The sequence below is a fragment of the Cyclopterus lumpus genome, chromosome 11 (assembly GCF_009769545.1).
Source record: "Cyclopterus lumpus isolate fCycLum1 chromosome 11, fCycLum1.pri, whole genome shotgun sequence".
Classification (NCBI taxonomy): domain Eukaryota; kingdom Metazoa; phylum Chordata; class Actinopteri; order Perciformes; family Cyclopteridae; genus Cyclopterus; species Cyclopterus lumpus.
In genome coordinates this window covers 16,716,042-16,742,097 of record NC_046976.1, presented here as the reverse complement: position 1 = coordinate 16,742,097, position 26,056 = coordinate 16,716,042, and the positions used below count along the sequence as shown (strand labels likewise).

At 44.6% G+C, this 26,056-nt stretch overlaps 1 protein-coding gene across 1 annotated transcript in view; it reads left to right on the top strand.

The window, feature by feature from the left end:
• The first annotated feature begins 675 nt into the window (after window positions 1-675).
• The window catches only part of LOC117739284 (triple functional domain protein-like), a 65,780-nt gene continuing 40,399 nt past the window's right edge, over window positions 676-26,056 (top strand). Inside the window, 2 exon segments of the mRNA XM_034545607.1 lie at window positions 676-805; window positions 14,570-14,620. Coding sequence (XP_034401498.1) covers window positions 736-805; window positions 14,570-14,620 — 121 coding nt within the window. The 5' untranslated portion in view covers window positions 676-735.

Below are 26,056 nucleotides of genomic sequence, written 5' to 3'. Positions count from 1 at the left end.
TCCGGGAGGCTTAACCAGCGACTGCACTCCTCCCTCGAAGTATGAGTAACAATAACAGTCACCCAAACAACAAGTTTTTTTATAGAGAATTCACATAAACATTCAACAGCAAGCTGCATGAATCACAGCCTTTGAAATCAAAATCAAAAAAACTTGTTTCCCCCCCCAGCTCAAGTTACACATCGACGGTCATTCATATCATTATCACAACTGACATCCTGGACATGCCTCCTTCTTCATTATTATTATTATAATATTTTTTTTCATGACCGACGTTAGACACGCGCGCGCGCACACACTCTCACACACACACACACACATGGCGACCGCCGTCGTTCCTTGACGACCCGCCGTCTGCTCGTTTCCGAAAGCTTACGGAGATTCACCGAGCAGCGACCCGGCCCCTCCCGCTGCCGTCTCCCTCCGCGCTGCTGCTCCTCTCCCCTCGGCAGCACTCCAGAGGAGGAACCCGGTGCCCCCCTCCTGGCTGATCGTTTCCAATTACGCTCCCCCCCCCCCCACCCCCCAAAGATGGAGGTCCGCAGATGGCACCGCTAGCGTCTGCGAGTCGCCGCAACCGCCCGCGTGTCTTTAACGACGCTTTTTGTCGGGACGAGAGTGATTTCGGGCCATCTTTTTGTCGATTTTTATTTTCTGGGGGGGGTGGGGGTGGGGGGGTAGGGGGTCGCTCTACTTGGGAGTAACTGAGCTCCGGGTTCGGGGTCGTCGGCAGCCATGAGCTCCGGGGAAGGAGCGGACGAGACGACGAAGGACGCCGGCGACATAGCGGCGCTCTTCAAAACCGGTAAGCCCGACGCGGAGCAGGGGAGGTCGGACTAGCTGCTCACTTTGGTCCCGCAACGCGAGCGACATTGTTCCCCGGCTGTGTGCACTGTTTTGGGGGGCGCTTACAGTGACGGATAGGGACGCTATCCTGAATTTCACAGCTGATGTTGTAAACAACGTGTACAACAAATAAACAAATGACAAAGACCAACACGGTCTTTGGAAATCTATTTTTAAAAAGTAGTTTTACAGCATACAAATCCTCCCAACTACACTTATCAGCCAGGCGACGTTAGCCGGATCGCTAACAACCCGAGTTCCATCCTCGGACACCTCGTTGCTTCTTGTCACACGAGATTTCCGCGTACTTTTCTTTATTCTTTACCACACGCACAGTATTCTATGTCCAACCCCCCCCCCCTTCCTTTTCTACCGTGCTATCAAAACAACCATAACACAACTCCTGACTGTCAGGAAGATAGTTAAGTTTGACCCAGTAACGTCCACCCGTGTGGATACGAGGACAACATGGGAACATAGACGCTTACAGATTGTATAGCTGATTCAACTTCAGTCTAAATCCAGGGAGGAGAGCGTGGGCTGTGCATTAAAACGAGGAGATAAAGGGCCGGCGTGTTAAGAACAACTTCCAACGTGAGCTCGTGGGTCCTGAATCCGGTCTGTTGGATCCTGTCTGCGGGGGCTAGCTAACAAATGCTCGCTAGCTTGCCAGTGAGTTGACAAAGCTCGCGTCCGTCTAAACGGCTCATTGTCGGGCGTGAAGTACCAACACAGACGAGTGTCTTTTGAATCCACCACTCCGTTAACTCGTTGTTTTTTTCTTCTTGTTGTTATTGTTTTTTCCTCCGCTGTCAAAAAACAACAACAACAACCTCGCACGACTGTGGAAGCTATGTAAACAATACATGGCGTGGCACATATAGCCTGGGTGTTGCAGTGTGCAGGGGGGGAGCTAGCTGTGCAGCATAGCTATCAAGGCCAAACAAAAAGGCAGCCTTTTTTCTTTCTTTTTTAAATCAATAAACGCAGATGTTGGTTGTGATGACACCGCAGACTGGGATTGACACCGACCGACACATGACATGTTGCTTTTTGTACGTGTGTCGCCCACTTGCATGCACAGATTGCTGACATTAGCCAAGTAGGCTAATTAATCAGTGAGGACTGTGACTTGAGTTCCTAACACGGGCCTCCAGTGATTTCATGGGCTGCAACAATGGCTCATAAAATGTGACTTCCAAGGGGGTCCTAGTAGAGATTAGAGTGGTCCTAGAAATGTATGGCTAAGTTTTATTTCACCTCTTTGCATCAGTGAAACCATGTTGTACGGATCTCCATATTTTATATTTTGTTTCCCCCCAGTATTCAGTATATAAATTGATACCTCCTGTGCAAACGATTGACAGCATATATTCTAATTTAAGTTTCCTGGGATTCAACTGAATGTAATGGGGATCCGTGGGCGAATGCCCTGCTCATGGGCTTGTAGGCTGCACTTGAATATGCCACATAACCCTCTCGCTATGTTCAGTGATGGCAAGTAGTACATTAGATCAAGCGTGTGATGTCATTTCTGCCAGTGTCATCATCTAACTCAACTCTCTTTCGGTAGCACTAGCTTTTACTTTTCATATGTATTTAAAGAAAAAAAGTGTATCCATGAATCGATAGCTGCTTGTGTCGTGGTGGTTAATCTCGACCGGTGAAATACTCAAATAGGAAACTGTGGCACACATGAGAAAATGAAAGACGGATAGTAATTCATTTGGCAAATCACTGTCTTTTCTGTTGTCACGTGGAGGGCCTTTTGTGGCCGAAGTGATATTTTGAAGTGCAGTCGGAGGGGCGTAAACAAGGAGGAGAAAGAAGAGTATTGACCTCCAGCCTCTGGCTCCTGTGGTTTTGTGTTTAGCAAGATAATAAGCCTCGGAGGGAAGTTCAGTATCCATATTGAGCTGATCGGATTGGCTTCCTTTTTAGGGAGAGAGAGAGAGAGAGAGAGAGAGAGAGAGAGAGAGGCATCCTGTAACTCACTTGCAACCACACTTTGTATGTTTTGTTGTTGGTGCACAGCTGCAGCCATTGTAAATCAAATCTGTTGCTAGTTTCTTGCATAATTAAAAATGTTTAGATATGCCGCCTTATTACCACAAGGCCATCTGCTGCAGTCTTGGATTGCAGCTCTTTATTTACACTAAATTTAGTGCACTAAAATCATACATTAATCTTATTTGTTACTTTGAGGGAAGCAGTGGCTCAAATAATTAGTTTTCGTTGCACTTGGATTTCTTCAGCAGTTGTGGGGCTGCTGCTGAATTCATAAAAGATGAAGTTGTGTCACCTTTTTTTTTAAACAAAAGCACACTCGGAAGGATGATGAATGAACATTTCATGCTACTATCGTCCGCCGGCATAAAAATGACATGAATATTTTAACAACGATCGCCCGACCAGCGTCTGGACGATTTGCATGTGAAGCATCCTCTTGATCGCCACAGCAATGGGCCGAGATGGCGGTCCTGCCGACATTCAAACACTCGCTCTAAGCACAACGAGCCTTTACCTAACTGAAACATGACAGTCACCTAACCTAGTGTACCTGTCTGGGATCCACATTTTGTTGTACTTTTAAGCAAAACATGGCTCACTGGCACTCAACTGCAATTATTCACCAATGACCACATAAGCTGCTATACTTATCATCTTATATGGAGATCCTTTCAGGGCATATATGTTGTTTTTGTTTCTCACCAACGCCTCACTTTGTTGATCAAACCTCCGAAGCGAACACTTAACACAGATCATGAGGTATGCGTTACTTCCTTTTAAACATAACTTATTTTTTTCAGTAAGATATTGCTTCAGCGTTGTGAGACTCTCCTGAGAGCCCGACACCATTCGTGTGCTTATGTCACTGAGTGCATTAGGACAGCGATTGACAAGACCTCCTGAGATGATGATAACTGGACAGATATTTACTATAAACGCAAGATCTGATTTGGCCAACGGTGATGTGATTTTTGTCATGCCCATCTAATTTATTTTATTTTATTTCTGAGCACTATGTCTTTTTTTTGGGGGGGGGGGGTTAAAAAAAATGTTTACACAATCCAAGTAAGCTGGCACTGACTACATGTGTATGGCTATTAGCTCAAAAACCCTTCTAAGTGGAGCGTTCTTGCGGATGCTCTCAGAATCGGTCGTCTCAGCCGTGAAACCACTATGGGCCTGAGATGGTCTCCCAATGGCTCTGTGCCACAAGCTGGTTGGAGGGCTTGAGTATCATGTCGGAGCTCCCCACCTCTTTGTTTTGCTCGGGAACTTCCTCCTTATAGATCTGGGAATCTTATTTTGACATGCACAGGTTTGAGTGTCTCGCCACAGGCAATGCCCCCCCACACACACACACACCACCATCCCCATCCTTAGCTCATTCTCATCTCTTTTTTTCCATCCTTAGGCATTTGGTCCCTTTGTCTCTTTCCCGTGTCCTCCCTCTTTGCTTTCTTCCCTACTCTCTGTCTGACTGCCTGCTGTAAAACAGTGTTCAGACGCCAATGTCTGGTTCATGTTTTCCTCCCTGTTTCACTCACGTTGCATCGTGTTGGGCCTCACTGTCCTAATGCAAAATGACATCTAATAAAAAAAAAAGAGCTTCCCCCTGTCTATCTCTCTCTCCCCTGTCTTCCAGACTGGAATTAATACCAAGGCCTCAGAGCTCTGAGACGGGAAGTTTTGTTGTGGCGTGTTGTCAATCATCAGGTTGTTCCACACTAAACATATCTTTGGCTACACTGGTGACTAAGAGGCTGATTTAGTGTTGATTTCATACAGTTATTACTTGTTGGTACTGTAGGGTATTACTCACGGCAGGGGGGAAAAAACCCCCCCACTGCCAGGCCTTTATGAATGGACGTTTAGAGGCTGCAATACGCCGTTCACAAGGTTGGTCTGTATGTTTGAATGAGCATCGGTGTGTACGTGTGTTTGTGCAAGAAGGACTAGTGAAACGGACAAGCAGGAGGGAGAGAGAAATGTGATCCAGAGCTCACATTTATGACTCAGGCCCATTCACCCAGGATGAGAGACACACACACACACACACACACACACACACACACACACACACACACACACGGAGACTAATGGATATTGATCCAGGAGATGGAGACTGATTGAGCTCACCCATTTAAGGTTTCCTCCAGGCTTAAAGCTGCCAAGTCAGACACAGAGCAGAGGCTAAAGCCTAATGCTATTCAAAGTAGATTTCTTTCATCATCCCGTGTTCATGGGATGGAAGTAAATACAGAATTGGTGCATCTAGAAATCAATGCAAACGTACTATTTTGAAGGGTCGGTGTGTTATCACTTGGTTTCACGCCTTTCTTGCGAACAGATAAAAAAACGGGTTGTGCAGAACCGTCGGTTCCATATCCGGACTTTTAGCCCTTAGTATGAGCCACGCCCCCAAAACACTGGATCCTACATTTCCCACGGTCCCATCAGGTCATATCTTTTTATTTGACTCTTCAGATTCACAGATGATAACCGCTTTCGCTAGCTGAACATTGGAGTGGCCTTTCAAACCACCACACTTAATCTCTTAAACCCCACAAATGTTAACTGTCCTGTACAGACAATGTTATGATATTAAATCCAAACATGGCTACTAAATACCACTGTATGTTACTAAATACCATTATGTATTGCAATACAAAACAGAGCCATAAAGCAGTTAGTGATTGGCAACATTGTCAACAAATTAAGTCATCCATTACGCCAAATTGGTATTGGTGCAGATAGTAATCTCAGGCGTATCGGTCTTGTCGCAGGAAAAAAACACATTAAATACAGTTTCCGCCATTAGTTGAATTATCATTTCTAGGTAACAAACAAGCGGACTTTAGCTGCAAAAAGGTTTCAAAGCACAGAAATCACTGCATCTAAAAGCATCTAAAAAAGACACATTTGGAGAAGTTCGGGTTTAGTAATCGGGGGGGGGGGGGGGGGGTAAATCTTTTCGACACTCGGGCATCATGTGGTTCACCGTACGAGTAGCTGCGTGATGGGCAGCCGCTGTTCTGTCTGAAATGCTTTTCACATTTACTCGCACTCGCACAAGCGCTTACTCCGATTTGCCGTTCCCACTGTCGCCCCCATCTCGTCTTTTGCGTCGTTAAGGTCACAGCGTACTGCATTCGAACCCACAGCGAGTGCCATTTCTACTCGGAACACACATGTTCAGCTGCAGAAATATCAGGCTCGCACACCTCTAAGCAACTGTACTGAGGAGTGGACGTAATAAATGAGATTGTAGCCTTTTATTTGGCCAGGCAGCTTCAATCAAGAGCAAATGGATGGCTGGGTAGAAAAAAAAAGAAGCTTTTCCGAAAAGAGCCGGAGATTAAGATAAAACGCGAGGATGAAAAACCCTCTACTTGAACGGCTCCCTTTATTGTGGCATTCAAATTGGGATGTTTTTAGTTAGAAAGGCATTCATCCCTCAAAATGAAGCACAGCCACATGGTAACAATATGAGCAATAAGTGGCCCGAACCAGCATGTCCACAACAACATCTTTCTGTCACACTCATATTTTTTTTGGCAGAAATATGCAGAAAGCATCAGCTGGTTGGTGAAGAGTAAATAATTCAAACTGCTCTCCTTTTCCCCTGAGTGGTTGTGTAAACACATAATCGTACTCATCCGTAATAACAGGTGCAGGTACATAAAATTGTAAAGGCAGATTACAGCTAGCCCCCCCCCCTCTCCCCTCCAAAACCAAACTGCTCTGAGGTCAGTGTGAGTGGGAGGATTGTGATTTTTGTTTCTTCTTGTTTGAATTATTATCTGCTGAAGGCCATGGCAGTGTGATCAAAGTCGTTGTTAATCATTAGCATTCAAAAGCGGAGTTCCCAGTCTCTCGGTTCAATGGGAAGAATGGCATGGCAGACCGGGATTAGTGCACGAAGCCCGTGGTGACGTGCTTAATTCAAAACGACAGAAACTGCCCATTCGTAAAGCTTAGCGTAATTTTTGGAACCTGTCCTGCTTTCAGAACAACGCGGCTGCAGCACAGACGTGTTAAGAGCTGATCTCAGACCGGGGAAAGTGAAATGAAGCGGCTGCTTGAGCTGCACCTATTTTAATAATTGACTGTTTTACACACCCAACAGATAAGTATCATCATAAGTATATCTGAAGTCCTATTCACTCTCCTTTTTGGCTGTGCTTTTGGCCCCTGTTGACCCCTGAGCTAGCTCTTTAGCTGCTAATACTCCACTGTGTTCCCCAGCTTACTCGCTCACGGTGTCTCTTGGTGCTGAGCAGGAAGTGTACAGCGGGTCAAGAGAGGGTTTTCACTTGAAACAGCTGACCGCTGCAGTAACAAAACTAAACGATGCGAGAGCACCAAAACATAAAGTTTAACTAGTTATCTGTGGATTTAACGTTACCCGTGATCCTGGATTTTTGTTGTTGATTTTATCACTTTTAAATGGTCATCCGTGTTCGGTTGACTTTCTGTGGAAAGTATTTTGGTGAGGCAACTTCTGTGGTAAACCCGACGGCGAGCTGGCACAATACATAACGCCTTTTTGTTGCTGATCTGTGTATCATTTCACAGGCTTGTAAGGACCGGTCATCTGGGTCAGGTTTACTTTGGCATGACGGCGTGTGTATTCCTGTGTGCAACGTTTGGGCTTGCTCGCATAGCTTTATGATATATATATATATATATATATATATATATATATATATATATATATATATATATTTTTTTTTTTATGTGCTGTTGAATTAATGTCGTGAGGTGAGCCAAGAGGTACGTTTCTCATCGTGGCAGATGGGCAGTGAGCCACACTGGGTTTATGGTTTGAACCAATCAGATAGAGCTTAAATGGGGTCTTTAAAATGTGATAAACCCACCTCGACCTAGGAATATCTACAGTTATCGATTTCAAGGGGAGACATAATTTTATAGAAATTTGGGGATTGCCTTGGTAACCGGTCAAAAGAGCCCCACGGATTGGGGTCCACGGGGAGAAATGGTCGGAAAAACCCCATCCCCGCAGACGTCCGGGCAGACTAAACACTGCAATTATTCAACCGGATCACGGTGAGCGAATCCGTCAAACGCCATGTAAAGTAAAACAAACGGCAGCGCCAGAGTTGTTTGTAAAAGCACGTATGATGTCACCGTGAACTCTTAAGGCGCACCACAGTAACACAACCCTTCACCAGAAGGCCATTTCAGAGGGAATTCACTTCCCTGTTAGTCGGATGCTTGTAAACAAGTTCTCTCTCTCTCTTTGTAGATGGTTACCGATGACATAGGAGTGTGAGAAGAGCCATGGATACTGTCTAGTTATGCCGCAGTGAAGCTAATGCAAATAGATTGAGTGAGATTTCTAAAGATCTAAATTTTAGTATGGATACCAGAAAGTCAGTACGTTATTATTCATAATCTAGGGGATCAGATTGCAGATCCTCAGAAGGGGCAAACGCGCTTTTAACAAGCAATCTGCCAATTTAAACGGGAATGCAGATGTTTGGCAGCAGCACACGTCCCCGGCACTGTGTGAGTGATGGTGTGATGTCGGCGGCTCTTAACGACATCGGGGCAGGTTACAAGTGAGAGTTCATTGGATTACGCATGCTGGCCTAATCTGATTTGGTGTTTATTCCCTGGTGTGTGTGTGTGTGTTTAGGCGTTGAGAGAGCGAGAGAGGAAGGTGGGATTGCTGTGTATCTTGTCACGCACGCACACGTATATATATATATATTTTTTATTTTTTAGATCTGTTACTTATTCAGTCCCTCTTTCAAACTCTCAAACAACAGTTTGGGATAGATTGAACAGTAGGAAAATGTTTTTGTTTTTTGTACATCCATAAATTTCAATGGGGTCCAAGTCCCTGCAGATTTTATTTGTCATTTATTCGCGTCACATAGCGTTGCTACGGGCTGCAGATCGAAAGCTGGAGCCGATCAAAACCGGCAACTACTGTGGAGTCGTTTGTCGCGCGAATGAATAATGATCGTAAACCGGTCTCACTGAAGACGAGCCAGATGTCAGTGAGCGTTGGATGTTTTCTTTTCCAGTGGGGAAAAGGGGGCTCAGCGAGCCTATGTAAACCAGCTCGGCAAAGGCCTGTGCTATCAGTGAGGCTTCACCACTGATACGGACACGATAAGGCCAAAGGTCAGCTGATAAGAGCTAATAGGGACGATCTGTTTCCGCGGTCTTGCTGTGGGCCGTTGAGTTGAAAGATCACATGCTGCATCTTGTTTGACCTCAAGAATACTTGCAACTCAAGGCAGGAATTTACAGTGAAAGTAGGTAATGAGAGGTGACAGTGTTGAGTGGCTTTGGCTAGTTCTATTTTGTGACGTTGCACACGAGTTATTGAAAAGTAGATTACAATCATTCCAAATGTAGTTCTTCAATTAACCAGGAAAATGAAGCATCAGGGTGTCGGATCTGTAAATGAGAGTTTTTGGCTCACTGAAACACACGCGCACACACGCACACGCACACACGCACAGTACATGCAAGCACACCTCTCGCCTCTGTGTATTTATAAAAAGGAGCATGGCCCACTTTCCTTCGTATGTCGTGCTCTCGTTCGTTAATTTCTCCGGCGTGATAACTAATTGGTGCAAGCTCGGGGAAATTTTCTTTTTGCCGCCCTCTCCTTGAAACAAGCTGGAACGAGAGAGGGAACAAAGTCGAGGGGGCAAAGAGGAAAATGAGGAGGAGGAGGAGGAGGAGGAGGAGGAGGAGGAGGAGGACACAGGAGGTAGGTTGCTGTGGAGGCGGGGCTGCGCAGGTTGCAGGTGGCCGTGAAATCACGTGCGCAGATAACCATTTTCTTGACGCATTCTTCTTCGATGAGCATAAACAATGAGCCCTGGAGTGAGTGAATGATTTTATTGTCCTCCCAGGGAAATAAGGAAGTCTATTCAGAGCAGGTGGAGAGAGAGAGAGAGAGAGAGAGAGAGAGAGAGAAAGTGAGAGACCTTGTAAAGATAATGAAGAGAGGACAAGTGTTCAGTTTCTGCTGGCTAATCAAAGAGGTCAGTAAAAGAATTGAATCGGCTTGCAATTGATTAGGATCAGTGTGAAAGATTTGCAAGACTGCTCTGGGCTCCTATTTTGAGAGTAGAAAGCGACAGCGAGAGAGAGAGAAACTAGGACAAGTCCTGAAAGACTATTGTACTCCTTTTTTTTTTTTTTCTTTGTGTCTCCAGTGCATTCAAAACTGCTATCTCACTGTTGCCCTCCCCATCACGCTCAATTTCTCTGTCGCTCTCTTCCTCCGACTGCTTTTCACCCCGGTTCTCTCCCGCTGAGGGCCGGTAACCGAGAGAAGATTGATCCACTGTAAACATCGCAGTCGGTGGCCTTTTGTGTCTTTTTAAAGCAAAGCTCTGTGCACCGCTGAGGTTCTTGAGAGAGGTTTTAAAAGCAGCGTCCTTCAGTCCTGACCTGGAGGGCGGAGCTGTGCTTCTTTTATAATTGCTACAGAATCCAATAGGGACCCCTCTTGCGCCTGGGATCCCAGGTGAGAGCCGATAACAACATGGTTGAATGGAAACATGAGTACTGATGTAACGAAATAAACGATTATAATTTATTATCTATTGTAGACATGGCTGGTATTCAGCCAGCTATTCATTTGCTGGTAAAAAATACCTGGGTGCACGGGTAGTGATGTATTTACGAAGAAGCACTAGCTCGCCAGTTCACTAATGAATCCCTTCAGGGTTACACGTGCAAGCGCTGTGACCGTCGAACCAAGCGGGACGCTGGTGTTCAAGGTTAAAATGAATAATGTCTGACTGACAGAACAAACTGTATTTATTGTGGATTTGGTCACATCTGGTGGATACCGGATCTGCTACATTTTGCCTGAATGTCAGGACACATGCATATCAGGTTGGTGCATCGCGATGCAAATATGTGAACCATACCGCCACTGTTGCTTGTCTACACAAACATTTGGTTAAATCCAAGTATGTCACGGCTCTTAGATGTGGTTGAAAGCGAACCCCACCGGTTTTACACATTGTTACAATGTGAACGAGATCGATGCCACATTGGTCCAGTTCTTTATTAACGTTAGAGACCGTTATGAGTCCATTTCAGATGCTCATTCTGCCTGGACCTCTTTGATAAAAGAGAAAGAAATCGCATACTTGGCAGAGCCCTGCTGACCAACAAGCTGCAGAAAATCCGGCTTCTGCAGAGAGCGACGTACCGATCACTTGGTTTGAGAGGTTATGTTTGGGAAGTGCAGAAGCCGGGTGTCCCGAGTCCGGACAAATATCTGAAAGAAATTGATCTGCCCGTGTGTCAATCATCTAACTGTAAAAGTTCAGAGAATCTCAAGCTACCTGGTGCTTGGAAAAAGAAGCTCCGAAGCCAGAGATATATAATAATCATTATTTAATCATAACAAACAAGAGTCATCTGTATACATACATGGTCCAGGCCCGGACGCGCTCACATGGCTTCGCTTCCACAGTCTCCTGACGTAGCCAGCAGTTTCTGTCTGGCGTCACCACGTAAGAGACCAAATTCACGTCTCACAATTAGTTTTATTCGCAGTCCATTCGCTGAGCTAAGCTCCCATTGGTTAGTGGAGGTATTCATGCAAATACCTTTCAGAGACACAGCATGCTACTGACCAGCGAATAAGACATGAGGTTCACACCTGAGGGTTAGTTCCATTGGCCACTTCAAAGAATGCCTCAAATCGATAAACTAGCGGGGCCAAAGCTCACACAGGACAGGAAGTTCCTCTTCAGAATAAAACCCTATTATCCTGCCTTCAGAATAAAAGCAACATCTCAGGTTTCAATCGGCATCCCTTTAACTACTGTCTAAACAATAAAACATCCATTCATTCCCATGCATCATACAATGAATCATTACATTTGTCATCAACAAACAGAATAATAAAACAGTGATCCTCTCTTATGCTTCATAATACATTCCTCAGAATATTCCTCAAATTAATTATAACTTTCTTTATGTATTAATTTAAAACATAACCTCTCTTATCTACATGTGGAAGTGTATATAAAATCCACTACAACTCAACATAACGTGGCGACGTCAACGCTGTTGCTGTGAAACTTGCGGCTCTTTCTGACAGAAACTGTCGGCGCACTCGCGTTTTAGTTGTCATGCGGAAGTGAAAGTCTGACTTTCAGCTCCAGGAGTGTCACTCCGAGGTCACGCCTCCTTTCGTAAAAGTAACAGGAAATGCTGCGTTAGTGCATTATTGATCACGCACGGTGGACATGCCTATATCAAAAATCACATTAAGATGGCCGTAGCATGATACGATAGCACCCCTGTGATAAATGGGGACACGTATCGTGAGGATTTTATCGTGCTAGTACTATATATATATATATATATATATGCTAGGTAACAAGAATCCCCATCGATATGTGTTGTCCATGGCCCTTGACATTTAAATGTTGGCTAAACCCCTCCGGCACCATCTCCTATTTGACAACAGGGTATTGCTCATTGCTTTTTGTGCCTCACGCCCCATTTACATCCGCGTGAGCCAGACAATAGGTATGTCTTAAATGAAAGGGGGTCTTTCCTATTTGAGTGAGTCAAACGATGAGTGTGCCTGCCGAGACGGGAAAGGCAGAGGCCCACGGAGAGGGTGGTCTGGTGCTGGTGTGGGCTCAGGGACACAAGCAGTGTGTGTCGGGACAAGAGGGAGCCGTCTGCGGAGGGGAGCGCCGATCAGGGTACAGGACAGCCAGTGTTCAACAGAGCTGAGGTTCTCGGTGAGTTTACTGTATCCGAGAGCGTTTACATGCTTTGGGGAGTTTGGATGTTTTTATGGGGTTTGGGACCGTTGCATTTATTTGCTTCATCGTTTCCTCATCAACGGCTGATATTTTGGCGGTTGGCTTAACCTACTGTGTGTGTGTGTGTGTGTGTGTGTCTCAATCTGTCTTTTCATGCACACGATGTGTGTTGTATCCTTTTTGTCCAGGCGTGTTTAACTTCTGGCTCGGCTACAACTCCTTTTTGTTTAGATTGTGACGAGATGTGGCCCACCACTACTGTAGTCTGGCATTACATTGTTGCACACTGTGGCTTAAGTGGACATCTTTGGCATTGCAAATATGTGGGTGTTTTGGTCTTTCTCTTCTTGCCTTTCTTTTCTCCTCCATCCCATTCATTCTCTGTCAAGTTGTCGCAGGTCCACGGCTTGAGAGAAGATTCCTCTGAGATCTTTGTGCTTCTCTTCCCATGCCGTGTTTATGTGTGCGAGCGCTTCTGCTTATGAACACGCGCCCCCTGTGGCGTCGTTGCCAGCAAGTTTGCTCGTGTGTAGTTGTATGTGTACTGTGCTGCTATATGTTCATTAATGGAAACTGCCACCAGAAAAATATTGCTAAAACAGCCCAGTTGTCACAGAAATAACTTCTATATCGTATAGATAGATTTATGTGGTTTAACAGATCGAGGGATATTGGTCCTCGCAGGAAAACTCTTCATGAAGGGCAGAGGTCATGGCCTCTTGCATAAGAAGCTAGCAAGGCAGATACTGGTAACTTAACTTGGACCCTCTCGTTATTGTTCAGTCCCTCTATCGCTAGTGTGGATCCGCCACCTTGTCGTGTTCATGTCATATCGGAGGGACTTGTATATAATGTCCAGCACCGCGCGTCGTTCTCTAGCGATACCGCACACAATCGCAGATGATGACGTTTGGGGATTTCTAAATGCAAAGTTGTTTGTTTCTTTTTTTTATTTTTTTTATAGCCACTGATGGCAATGTCAACTTGACAGTGTGTGTTTGTTTGTGGTTTGGAGTGAAATGCTTCAACAACCATTGCCGGGATTGCTTATGAAATTTGGTATTTTGGTGCATTTATGTCCCCCTCAGTCAACAATAATAACTTTTGCCGATCCTCAGACTTTTTATCTCATACCATCATCAGACCGCAATTTAGAAATTTCGGTCTGCAAGACTAATGATATTCCCATCGGCCATGCTTGTTTATGTGGTCTAGTTACACAATTCATGATTGAAGATGTTTTATTTTTTAGAAGACGCGCATGTTAGCGTGTCTTTATTACTAAGTATTTTAACAATAAAATCATGCAAATTCAACCTTCTGTATATACAAGCAAGTTGTGTTCAAAATATCCGGTAAACGTGTTCAAATAACGCTACAATAACATGCTTAGCATCACTGAAAACGAGAAATTCTGAACTTTCCGATGCCCCTAAATGGCCCTCAACTCGAAACTCGCAGCATCAGCTATTAACGGGGAAAGAAGCGTTCGCATTTGACTGTCACACTGACACAAATCTATGTTGTTGCCAACGTATTTCAGGCATGTGTTATTTTTGCCCAAAACAATGGATTTTACTCAAATGGAGCACTTGATGAACCTCGGTGCCTGCTTAACAATAACATATTAGCATTTAGCTCAAAGCACAGTGCCATGTTTTCTCCTGGTTCGCTGTTGTCATGGCATTATGACCATTTTAGGAGGTTGGCTTTGGATGCAATGCGATGCGTCAAAGTAGTGGGACTAGTGTTGTGTACGTTAGATATAAAATACCCTTTTTTTTGGCAGATGGATCCTTAAAGTGTAGAGGATTGTAATAAAAGCTATTTCACGCCTGTTGATTTTGGTTTGTCCTTTTAATCCTCTTCTCCATTGTGGATTTTTCATCCTTTTTTCTGTGTGTGTGTGTGTGTTCCTACAGATGGCTCCCTCCCTAAAGAGCCAAAAGGAGATGTATCGAGTCAGATCGCAGGTAAAGCAAACATGCACAATATTCAACATTTTGTGGTTGATTTTTTTTTCATCCTCATCATGTCAGTTTTTGCTAACTTGTGTGTGTGTGTGGGGGGGTGATGGTGGTTAAGGAGTTCTTTTTATTTATTATCGTGCAAATATTTACACACACACACACACACATAGACAGAGATTAATATTTCAGTGTTCCCAGTGACAAAGACAGGTGACGGTTATTTCTCACATCTCCCTGACTTGCCCCGACCCTCCCGCTCTCCATCTCCTCCATCTCCCCCACTGCCATCACATACCGTGTTTCCCAGCCCGTGATTGGTTACCCGTGTCTAGCACCCCTGTCGCTGCTGTCACTACGTCGGTCCAGCAGACTCTCCGTGACGAGTTGAGATGGATGACGTCTGCAGCTCTCATGCTCTGTCTTTTCCAGCCCTCTGTCTCGTTATTGGGTTATAGATTTGATACCTTCAGTTGCTTCTGCTGTCTCCTCCATTAATGATTAATCCCTCATCCTAAATTGACCTTTCTTCTCAGTCACACTTGAGCTTCCTGTTGTGTTTCCCGTATGAAATAAAATAAGGAAGTTATGATGGTTTGTTCCCGCTTATATCTGCAACTCAATGCCGCTTGCCTGCTGATGTGACATTTTGAGGAGACACGGCCCCCCTTTCATATTTAAGATAATTTTTAAGGAAGTTTTAATATCTTATGGACTAGGCTTTCTAGTCTGAAAAGGAGACACGCAATGTGTTGACTTTCAGTTGCTTGAAATTATCCTAAAACCCTTTGCAGTGTCAGGCTTAGAAAACCCTCAAACCCTCGATATAAAGGAGGTCAGTGAGTTGGCGGGTTGCTCTGGTGCCCAGAGGCCCTGATGGAGACGGCTCTAACGCCTGCAGAAAACAACATGAATGCAATTACATCGAGAGACAATACTTGGCTTCATTGCTACTGTTTGGCTTGTCTGCACAACACTGTCAGGGGTTTTCTTAGGCTTCCTTGTACTCGCCAGTAGGGTTGCAAAGGGGCGGAAAGTTTCCGGAAAGTTTGCTCGGGAATTTTGGGAATTAAAAAAAAAAAAAAATGTGCCTAAGTTTTTTTGCAAAAGCGTATAACAGGGAACTTAAATGTAGTTGAGAACAAGACTATGCACGCCGAGCTCAGCTGGACCCTGAATGCAGCTGCTTGGGAACATTGTCTGCCAGAAACATAAACATAACACGTTCTGTTGTTTTTGAACGTCTTTGTCATCAGTGTTGTCTGAACGTTTCAGCCCTTTGCCTGGCAAGTGTGAGAGCGCCGAGTGGCGTAGAGGCCAAGAGCGGTATTGCAGACAGATAGAGATTTAAATTATAGCTCGCAACATATTGAAAAAAGTAGTAGCAGTGAGGAGGACGTTGATGAGGTCCAGGAAGAAAGCATTTAGACCTGAAAGGATTCAGGGAAAAACACCCCAAAAACAATTTGGGTTGGGAGGTGGTGATCATAGGGAATACACCTTTTTTATTCAACGTTCATGTTTTTGTTGTTCGATGAAAGAATAAAGTCCTACTCAGAAAATTTCAATCTGTCCATCTGTTTGCCTGGCCTCCTCAGCCACTGGTCTGACTGGGCGGCTGACAAGTGGGTTGCAGAGGGGGGGGGTAGCAGTGCCGTTATGCAATAATGTTAATGCCTTTTGGACCTTGACGGATGTGCCGAAGAGTGCTTTGCAAGGAGGAGTTGTGCATTTCCCGTCCACCGCGGTGAAAGTGTAGAACTGCTCTGGAATTGATTGTTGTGTGAATCTTCAGGAATCAATTTCATTCTACATGCTGAAATTTCACTGCGTAGTCGCCTCCAGATGGCGCATCCGTGCAGATTGGGGGATCGCTGAAGCAGAAAAAAGGCAGGAGTCAACAGCTGAAAACAACACAACAGTGTCCAACATACTGTGCGTAAGAGAAAGTATTGAAAACACGCACAAAATAATACAGTGGCTGTTTTTATCATAGTAATATCCGATTTTTATATATAAACCTTAGTGTTTCTCCGTCTCGTCAGAATGACCTCCTGTGGCCTTAGAAGACTCGAAACAACTGAACTCTTGGCTCCAATAACAAGCCGTCCTTTCTCTCTCTTCTTCTCTCACTCTCTCTTTCTTTGTTCCCTCCTCCCTCTCCGCTCCTCCCCTGCTGCGTTCGTGTCGCTGGGGTAACCCTGGCCTGTTTCTCGCTCGGTTAGCCTACCCTGCTATTAGAGGTCTGGACGGATGGAGAGAACAGAAAGAGGCGGAGGTAAAGGAAAGGGCCAAAACTCTGATTTGGGGACAAAATGAGGAAAATGGGGGGGGGGGGGGGTGTCTAAGTGCAGTGGACTGGAAACAAACACCCAGGCTGTGCTGTTGAATTGCTCACGCAGTGTTTCTAGATAATGATACCCCGCTTTCATAGACGCAGACAGGAAATCTGTACTCCACAAATACCTCTTCTAAAATAAATTGCTCCCTCCAGTCCACGCTGTGTCTCTCTTGGATCGGACCAGCCGGCTGGCCGGAAGAATGATTCCGGTGGTGTCGAGGAAGATTGTACTCATAAGTCACGTGTGACTGGCTGACACCTCTAAACTGCCTTAACGAGCTGCTAGCGTCTCAGAGTGCAGTGCAGGCTTTCAAGCCCCAGTGACACTGAATGTTTTATGTCTAAGTTCAACTTTGGGATATGGGTAAATGCCGCAGATTGATAATGACTTGGCACAAATGGCAGCTGTGGACACGTATTGCTCAATCCCCAGATGTAACAATAGGCCGTAAAATAAACGCGTTCTTCCTAGTTACCAACTTGTTTGTGTGTAAACGGTGGTACAGCCAGTGCCAGCTGTACTCACAGTAGGTGTATTGTTTAGCAGCACAGCCAATCAGATCAGCCCCTTTTAAAAAAAAAAAAAAAAAAAAAAAAGTGTTTCAGCGATGTCCAGTAGGGCAACACAAGCCAGTTTAAAATGAAGCGAGCTCAGCAGGATGACACGACCTGTGTGTAAAAACATAAAACACAAAATAACAATTGCAACGGGGAAGAAGGCGTGAGGGTTTCGTGACGTAAAAGATGTGAGCCTCCGTTTCAGGCACAGGAAAAGTGACACCTGCGTCAGTCACGTACACACCTGTCAAAGTTTTATTTGGCTTTACCTTGCCGAGTGTCTGTAATGACTGGGAAATGAATGTGCATAACATCTACTGTCGGACACATTTGCGTTTCTTTGGATCTTGTAAAAATACATCCAGTTTAGCAGTAATTGACTGTTTGCTAAATGCCTTCCTGTGATTGCCCAATCATGGCGCAGTAACCTTAACTAGGCTGTGGCGGCAGGAAGAGCCATTCTCAACATTTTAAAGAGTTTAGATGGTTTATTATTTTCTCTTTCCAAGAGTAGGAAATAGGTAAAACGGTATGCTTAAGCCACAACATTGAGCCTGTCCAGCTTACTGACTTATTACTGACACCAACCCCCCATTAGAGGAGCATTTTGTTTTATTTTGTGGGATAGTGAGTGTTGGCTAACGTTAGCAGATTAATGCTTTTTTGATTTTGGGATTGACAAACTCATTATCCAAGAGGGCATTATTATGTTAGTCCTTATGCTGATCCAAGTACGTGAGCTAAGAAGCTAAACATAGTTGGAATGGAACAGTCTGGTCTTAAATGTTTCTTTATTATACTTCTTTTAGCATAATATCCTGTAGTCTACGTGGCCATAACATGCATATTTCAGACCGCTGTACAGGGTTCTTATTTTAAAACCAGTCGGGTGGGAACATTAAGAGGTCAGACAGAGGTCGCGGTTTTAACCACTTCATGAAGCTAGCTAGCAACCGCTTAATAAACTGCTGGCGGCAATTCTAATTTTTTTTTTTAAGCAAACAAAATAAAGGGAAAAATGAACTGACGACGGCTGCACCACGGGGAAAATAAAACATGAATAAAATCTCCATGCAAAAATCTAATTAATTACATTTAAGCGTGCAATCAAACAACACCAGACTGGCTAGCATCATCTATTTATTTTTTATAACCAAGCGCGTCTGATCAGGATTTAAGTTGGAAGTCCAGGTCGTGGACGCCCCAATTCCTGTCCACTCCCTCAGCCCGCACCCCCCCAAACACACACACACACACACACACACACACACACACACACACACACACACACACACATCCCTCAGCAAGGAATTTCTGGCACGCTGTGAATGTGGGAAGTCCACAATTATGCTGGGATGCTCGCACATGTGTCCGGTGTGGGTTTCTCCTGACCCGTAACAGCTGGTTTAGAACCGGCGCGTCCAAGTCAGCTGCTGCGGAGCCATTATGAGATTACGCCTGCATGTAGCTGCTCTTAAATCAGTCGGGCAAGACTCCTTTTTTTTTTCGGTATGTCGGCAACCCCTCCCTCCGCTGACTGACCGTACCGGCCGTCCCATTTGTCCTGGTCCCAGGCAGCTGTTGCATTCTGTCCGTCCGTCATTCTGACACCCCCCCCCCCCCCCCCCCCACAAGTATTTGTCACAATGTCTCCAGGGCAGTTTTGTCGTGGTGTTGTTGAGTAAACTGCTTTGTTGTATGAGCCAGCCTAATGCCCAGATGACCTCCTGAAAGGCCCCCCCCGACAGGTCTCAAACCTCAGAGGTGTGCGCTGAGTGTTAACATATTCTGACACACACACACACACACACACACACACACACACACACACACACACACAGTTACAGTCGTGACCTAAACGATAGCCGGACCGTGTTGTAGTGGTTTCCATGCTGAGAAGGATGATGGACATTTCGGGCATTTCTCCCTCATTCTTTGCCCTTTCTCACTGAGGGGTGTAGCCATGTGGACCACCACCACCACCCACTTCACTCAGGACCAGTGACCCCCGGAAATATTGGGACTGACCGTCGATTAAGAAAGGTGGATCTAGTTAATGGTGCGTTCTTGTTGTATGGGATAGATGAACTTCCTGGAAAATACGTTTTCACCTCACTTTTTGGAGAGTTAGTTCTTCTTGGGAAGTTAGGACGTGGAAATGGATGCTGGTTTCTCTGAATCCCTGAACTAAAACATCATGGATCAGGTAATGATAAACCTTCTCGTGATAAGTAATGTCCGAATACCCATGTTCCGGTCTACACATGTCTTGTATTATCCAAACCCATCGCTAGCCAGTTTAAAATGATACAAATCCTCACATTATAATATCTTTTCATAACATCTTGAAATTGTTAAAACTACTTATTATCTCTCAATAATGACATTATTTTTAAAAAAAAACAGGAAGATAATCAGTAAATAAAGCTGTGATTTCTAGGTAACGGGCTGAAAATAAGAGCAACTCTAGTCTTTATTCACGCACGTTGCACTTTTAACCTTCATGATGTATTCTGGGGGCGCACTGCGAAACATTGCCCTGCATAGACAAACACAGGCGTGTCCGCCGCCCAGTACACCCATTCTCTAATTCTGTTGGTCACTGGCTGGCTCCACTGGTGCGACAGCAGGGAAGGAAAGGCTGTGATGTGTGTTTGATGTTAATGCGTGCGCCTCTCCTGCACCGAAAGGGTTCTCCCCATCAATCTCAAGTCTCCCACCTGACGCTAAGCAGCTTCCCAGGGTGCACAAGTGCAGTGCATGCACATTATAATGACTGCGCCTCCTACACCTCCCAGGATTACCTCCAGGAACCCGCCTTTCTAAAAGACATGCAGATTAGCGGCTCACCTAATGCACGCTGACTCTGCATCCGCACAGTGCGCCGCCGTGCTGTGAATCCACGCGGATAGCCGCGTCCCCGCTCGGGGGGGGGGGAAACGTTTGCGCCAGCTTTTCCGTCCGGACGCATGGACAACAGCCGAATGGGGAGGTTTTGATTGTCTGCTGGATTGGAATATCTTCCCTCAGGAATCTCTGGATTAGCCTCGGCTGCTGCCACCCTGCCCACAGAGGACCGGGTTCCCTCCAGCACATCGGCCCCGTCAGTCTATCATTAGCCGACGGTAGCGGGAGGAATATGTTGTCTCCCCGTCGGCAAGCCAAGCCCAATCCGCAGCAATTCACGGATTGTTCGTGAACATTTGTGGAAGCATCTTCAGGCAATGGCTTGCTGGGCAACCAATCACAAGTGGCGCTGTGCCCAGACAGGCCCCGCCCTCATCCAGTTGACAGGTAAAATGCTGCGAGTGGTGGGTGTGTCAGTGGGAGGCGCTCATAGATCGACCGTGATGTCGTCACCCTGCTCTCCTGTTTGTACTCTTCCTCCCCATCCCATACTTTTTCTCCGGTTCCAGTTTCTTACATTCAGCGCTCGGCGTTTACTTTTTAACAAATATAAAAATAGGGACAGAAAAACTAAAAAAAATAAATACTGTTTTTGATATTCGTTGCATTGGTGACAATTTAAAACCTGCTTGTGCACATTGGCATCTGTTTGAGAGACAATGGGGAAGTTGTCTTACTGTGTGTGGGGGAGGGAGAGAGAGGGAGAGAGAGAGAGGGAGAGAGAGAGAGGGAGAGAGAGGGAGAGAGAGAGAGAGAGGGAGAGAGAGAGAGAGGGAGAGAGGGAGAGGGAGAGAGGGAGAGAGGGAGAGAGAGAGGGAGAGGGAGAGAGAGAGGGAGAGGGAGAGGGAGAGGGAGAGAGGGGGAGAGAGAGGGGGAGAGAGAGAGAGAGAGAGAGAGAGAGAGAGAGAGAGAGAGAGAGAGAGAGAGAGAGAGAGAGGGAGAGAGGGAGAGAGAGAGAGGAGTTCAACGAAGTCGCCGACATCACAAACGACAAATTGATTCAACTGACAACAAACCAGATGAACCTGATTTGCGAATGTGGGTCAATGGTTAGCAGGTCCGTCTTTCACTCCGGAGGATCGGCTGTGCTAGCCCCTGGTCGATGTGTCCTTGAGCGAGACCCGTAACCCCGAATTGCTTGAAAACGAAGATTCCCTTGCATTTTTTTTCTGTTTTATATGATTAATTCAATAGTTTAAGGTTTTTAACTATTGTGCAACACAAGCTATTTGAAGGCGTCTCCTTGGTTTCTGGGAGCTTGTGGCTAACGATCAATTTCAGGATCGATTAATCTTATTTCCAACAAACAGTCCAGAACCCTGAAGTCACATAAGACGAACATTTTTTTTTAAAAAAGTCCCTAAACCGTTATCAAAAGCGTGCTCTCCTTTTACTACTCGTCCTCCTCATCCCTAAATTAAACCTAACTTCCTGAAAGACGGATTTTTATTTTGAAAAGACACTATATGCACGTAAGGAGCATATATATATATATATATATATATATATATATATATATATATATATAACACGTCGCTAATGGGGTGTTTGAAGAGAGTTGTAGTTTGAAGCCTAACTGACCGAAGCTGTGTCATGTGACTCATTGGTGTGAGAATACATTGGATTTTTTTTCCCGATACGCTGCCAATCGAAGCAGAACATGTTTCAGGGATCTAGTCAATGAGCCATGTAATCATCAGGTGATTATAGCAAGTGAGCCGGTGGAGCGATTTATGCATCGGTCCATCGCACAGGATGAAATCGTCCCCATAAAAGAGGCGCTCGCCATCGCATTCCAGCGGTCCACGACGCGCTTTTGCTGAATGCACCGACTCTCCTTGCACTTCTCTGGAGCTTGTCGAAAAAAAGAAGAAAAAAAAACATGTTTTATGGATGGAGGAGATCACTGACTGAAGTTGATGAAGGAACATTAAGGCTTTAGTCCGTAAAAGAGGAACAGCTTTGTGGGTTTTAAAGTGTGCGTCTGCGTTTTGTGCACAGGGCGGATCGTAATCTTAATCTGGGCGCTCAACGTGTGCTCTTCCTCCATCTAAACACACACACACACACACACACACGTACGTAGTGGTTTTCTGCTTGTAATCGTGTCAACATCACTTTTGGTCTTTCATTGACCTTTTTGATTATCCTGCCGGCATCCAGCCAATCAGACAACAGGAAACATCAAAGATGGTCTTTGCATTAGAAGACGAAAAACTCCGCGGTGAAAAGATGCTGACTTCTCTATTTGTGTGCACGTTTCCTTTCCCTCTAGAAATGTAACTTAACCAGACGGACATTACTACTGTGAGAAACGTGTACTGATATTGCATTTGTTTTTGTAAGCAACTCCCAAAAATGTAGTTTTGGCCACATGTTTGATCCTCGTAATACTTTGTAGGCCGAAGAGCTGCAACAATTTTAGATATCCGTCAGCATCGAGTAACTCAAAAAGAACGAGTGATGCAATCTCCAGCGACGGGGAAGCAAACATTCGGACTGCACATGAGGTGCAAGGTTCAAAAACAAAACTCGGCTGCAAACAAGATAGAAAACAAGGTGCCAACATGTAATGCAATATTCATATGCATATGTCAGCCTGTTTATAAAAGGATAGAAAATATCTATATATATACACAAGATGAATTTATTCTATTTCCAAAAATATAATCTGTAATTTTAGTGATGGATAAATCGTTCTCTGGCTCGAGCTTCATGTCGGGATTGACTGCGTTTCTCTGTTTTTATGTGTTTGTGAATAACAGGGAGACCTTTTTATTTAAAAATACCAAAACTCAAAGGAGTTCATTCAGATGAGACCAAGAAAAGAACTTCAACGGTTAATAATTAAAAGAGTACATTTTCCGTTCCCATTTGTCCGGGATCCCAAAAAACAACAAAACACACGCCACTTTGCATCTTAATTAGCCGTGTGTGTTTATGCTCGTTGCATGGGGGAGTTTGTGTTTCCTGTTTTCTTTCTTTCTTAGTGTGTTTTTTGGGCTGCTGGATAAATGAGCTTCCTGACTGGAATAATAGAATAAAAAAATAAAGAGTCCTTGGCTGAAAACCAATTTAAAACCTCTTAATTTATAGAATTGGTTTGGAAACCATAACCCCGATTATCATTTAATTGTTAAAATAATTTGTCGAGCAAAACATGATTTACGAGATGCAAGCATCTCAAATGTGAGTGTTTGCTGAATATCACTCTAAATTGACTATCTTTGGGATCTTTTTCACATTTTATTGACATTTTATCAACTAATTATTATGCAAAAAGTGATCGACGCGCTCTCCTTTTTAATAAAACAAAATGTGGGTTGCAGCCTTAAGTTGACTCCCCTGTCTGGTCCACGTGTTGCTGTGGGCGCTCTGTCTCCACCCGTCTCCTCTCATGCATCACCCATAAAGAACTACAAGCTCACTCTCTCTCTCTGCAGGAGCGCACTGGGACACGTCGTTGGACGTGGTAATCTGTTTTTTGTGTGAAGGGAAGTTGGGGAGACAAACGAGAGGACGAGCGAGATGTAAAAATAGAGACACGTCCTGATTCTCATCCATCTCCTCCGGTGGCGGAAAAGAATTAGCATCTCATTAGCATACAGTTATAAACATGACGACATGCTGAGAGCACAGGCTGGAGTAGGTGAGTGTGTGTGCGTGTGCGCGTCACAATAATTGGGGAAGGCCACCAGAGAGATCACCGCTTCCCTTTACATTGTACTCATTATGGGATGCATTTGGACAATGTGCGTCTTGCATCATGCCCCACCCCACTATAAAGCCCACTAACATCTGGCTTTTGTCTTTTAGTGAGAACGGTAACAATCGGTAGTGGTGGAGACTTGGCCCCCGTTCTTGGTGCGACGCTGTGTGACCCGCGTTGAAGTGAATATATATATATATAATAAATGAAAATCAAGTGATTTCAGATGTTAACTTACAAAAATTAAGAATTAAAATCATCTCTCCTCAAAGCGACTTCCACTTTTCCGACCGCTGCTTTTACAAAACTACTGGACTCCATTGACAAAAAAACGGCAATTTTACCTCGAAAGAAGTAACCACCGTAATATTTTGACTGTTTAGTGACCCCCCTTTTTTTGTCCGGCATGTTTGCGACGTTGAAAAAAGAGAGAGACATACTCCCCTAAAGGAAAGGAGAGTGTGTCTCCTCTCTCGGTGAGAGATGAGAAGAACATTGTCTTTTCGTTCTCTCTTTTCCATTATTTCTTCCTGTTTCTGAAGATGTTGTAAAGACTAGTTTTCAGCACACACATTCACTCATGTGTGTGTGTGTTTGTGATATATTGATACAATATAGAGTAGAAGAGTAGGACACTTGCTTTAAGGTTGATGATGATGATGGTGATGATGAAGAAGAAGTGTAAATGTAAAAAACAGACAGAATGAAGGAATAAGACACTTAAAATGTCCTTTTAAAAAGAGTGATATGACTGGTCTGGGTCATCAGTCACACACACCAGACCTCCGCTCACTCTGAAGGACAAAATCCGGGCCACGTTGTGTCCACCTGTGTGTATTAAAGTTGTGATGTGAGTGTAATCACTTGAGGGAATTGTGTGTCTATATATAGGAGTTGTTTGTTAAACAGCGTTTCACTTATTGAACACCTCCCGACAGCCGTTTGTTCTCTCGTGAGAGATCGCTGCCGTCGTCGCGCCCATGAGATTCAGCTTGACATTTATATGCTGACAATTAATAGTTCAGTTTATCGCTGTGTTTTTTTTTCTGCATTAATTCCCATGCAGCTCTGCCTCCATTTATTCCAGACAAACCAGAATGTAAAACACATCAGTCCTTGTGTGCGGTGCCAGAGGATTTTATTTTTCTTCTTCTTTTTCTTTCCAAGAAGGAGCTCCAGTTATTAGAGACCCAGTGTTGAGAAAATGTTGACGCTTTTATGAACTCAAGGCTCAGACACTATCGCGTGATTCATCTCTGAATACGAGTAACTAGTGGCAGACACTGATTTATAGGAAAATGTCAGATTTGTAGTCTTAAGAGAAGACAAAACACAGTTGAAGTGGGTACAGAAACTATATTTATAGTCATTTCATTCAGCTTGTGGGCCTCTCTAATAGAGCCGTTGAGAAAATCTCCAGACTGCGGTTTGTACAGAAAGTGGAAGAAAATGTCTCAATTTCTAGATTGAAAAACATGCATTCGGTTGACGGTGCCCATTTGTTCGGTTTGTGACATGTAAAAATTGTCAAACTGGGTAATAATTTGTAGCCACACTAGCGACGCGGCTCGATGGACACGTCGGATCGGTCGGTTGATCCGCCGCTTTGAAATATCTCAACTCGGAGATGGATTGACTCGACATTTTTGCGCAGACATTCAGATTCCCAAGAGCAGTGGCTACCCGGCCTTTTTTTTTTTTTTTTTCTAAAGAGACCTCCGTTTTCTATCATCCAGCAAACTGACGACCCCAGACCGAGTGACGTGTTTTTATGGTGATTTTATATTAAATGCACAACAATATCAGTGCAGATTGACTGATGAACTGCACAATTAAGAATGCAATAACAGCAGGAAGGTTTTTCTAAAAGAAGCAATTTGGATGAATTTTCAGCAGATTAATTCTCATGAATATTGCTTCAGAGATG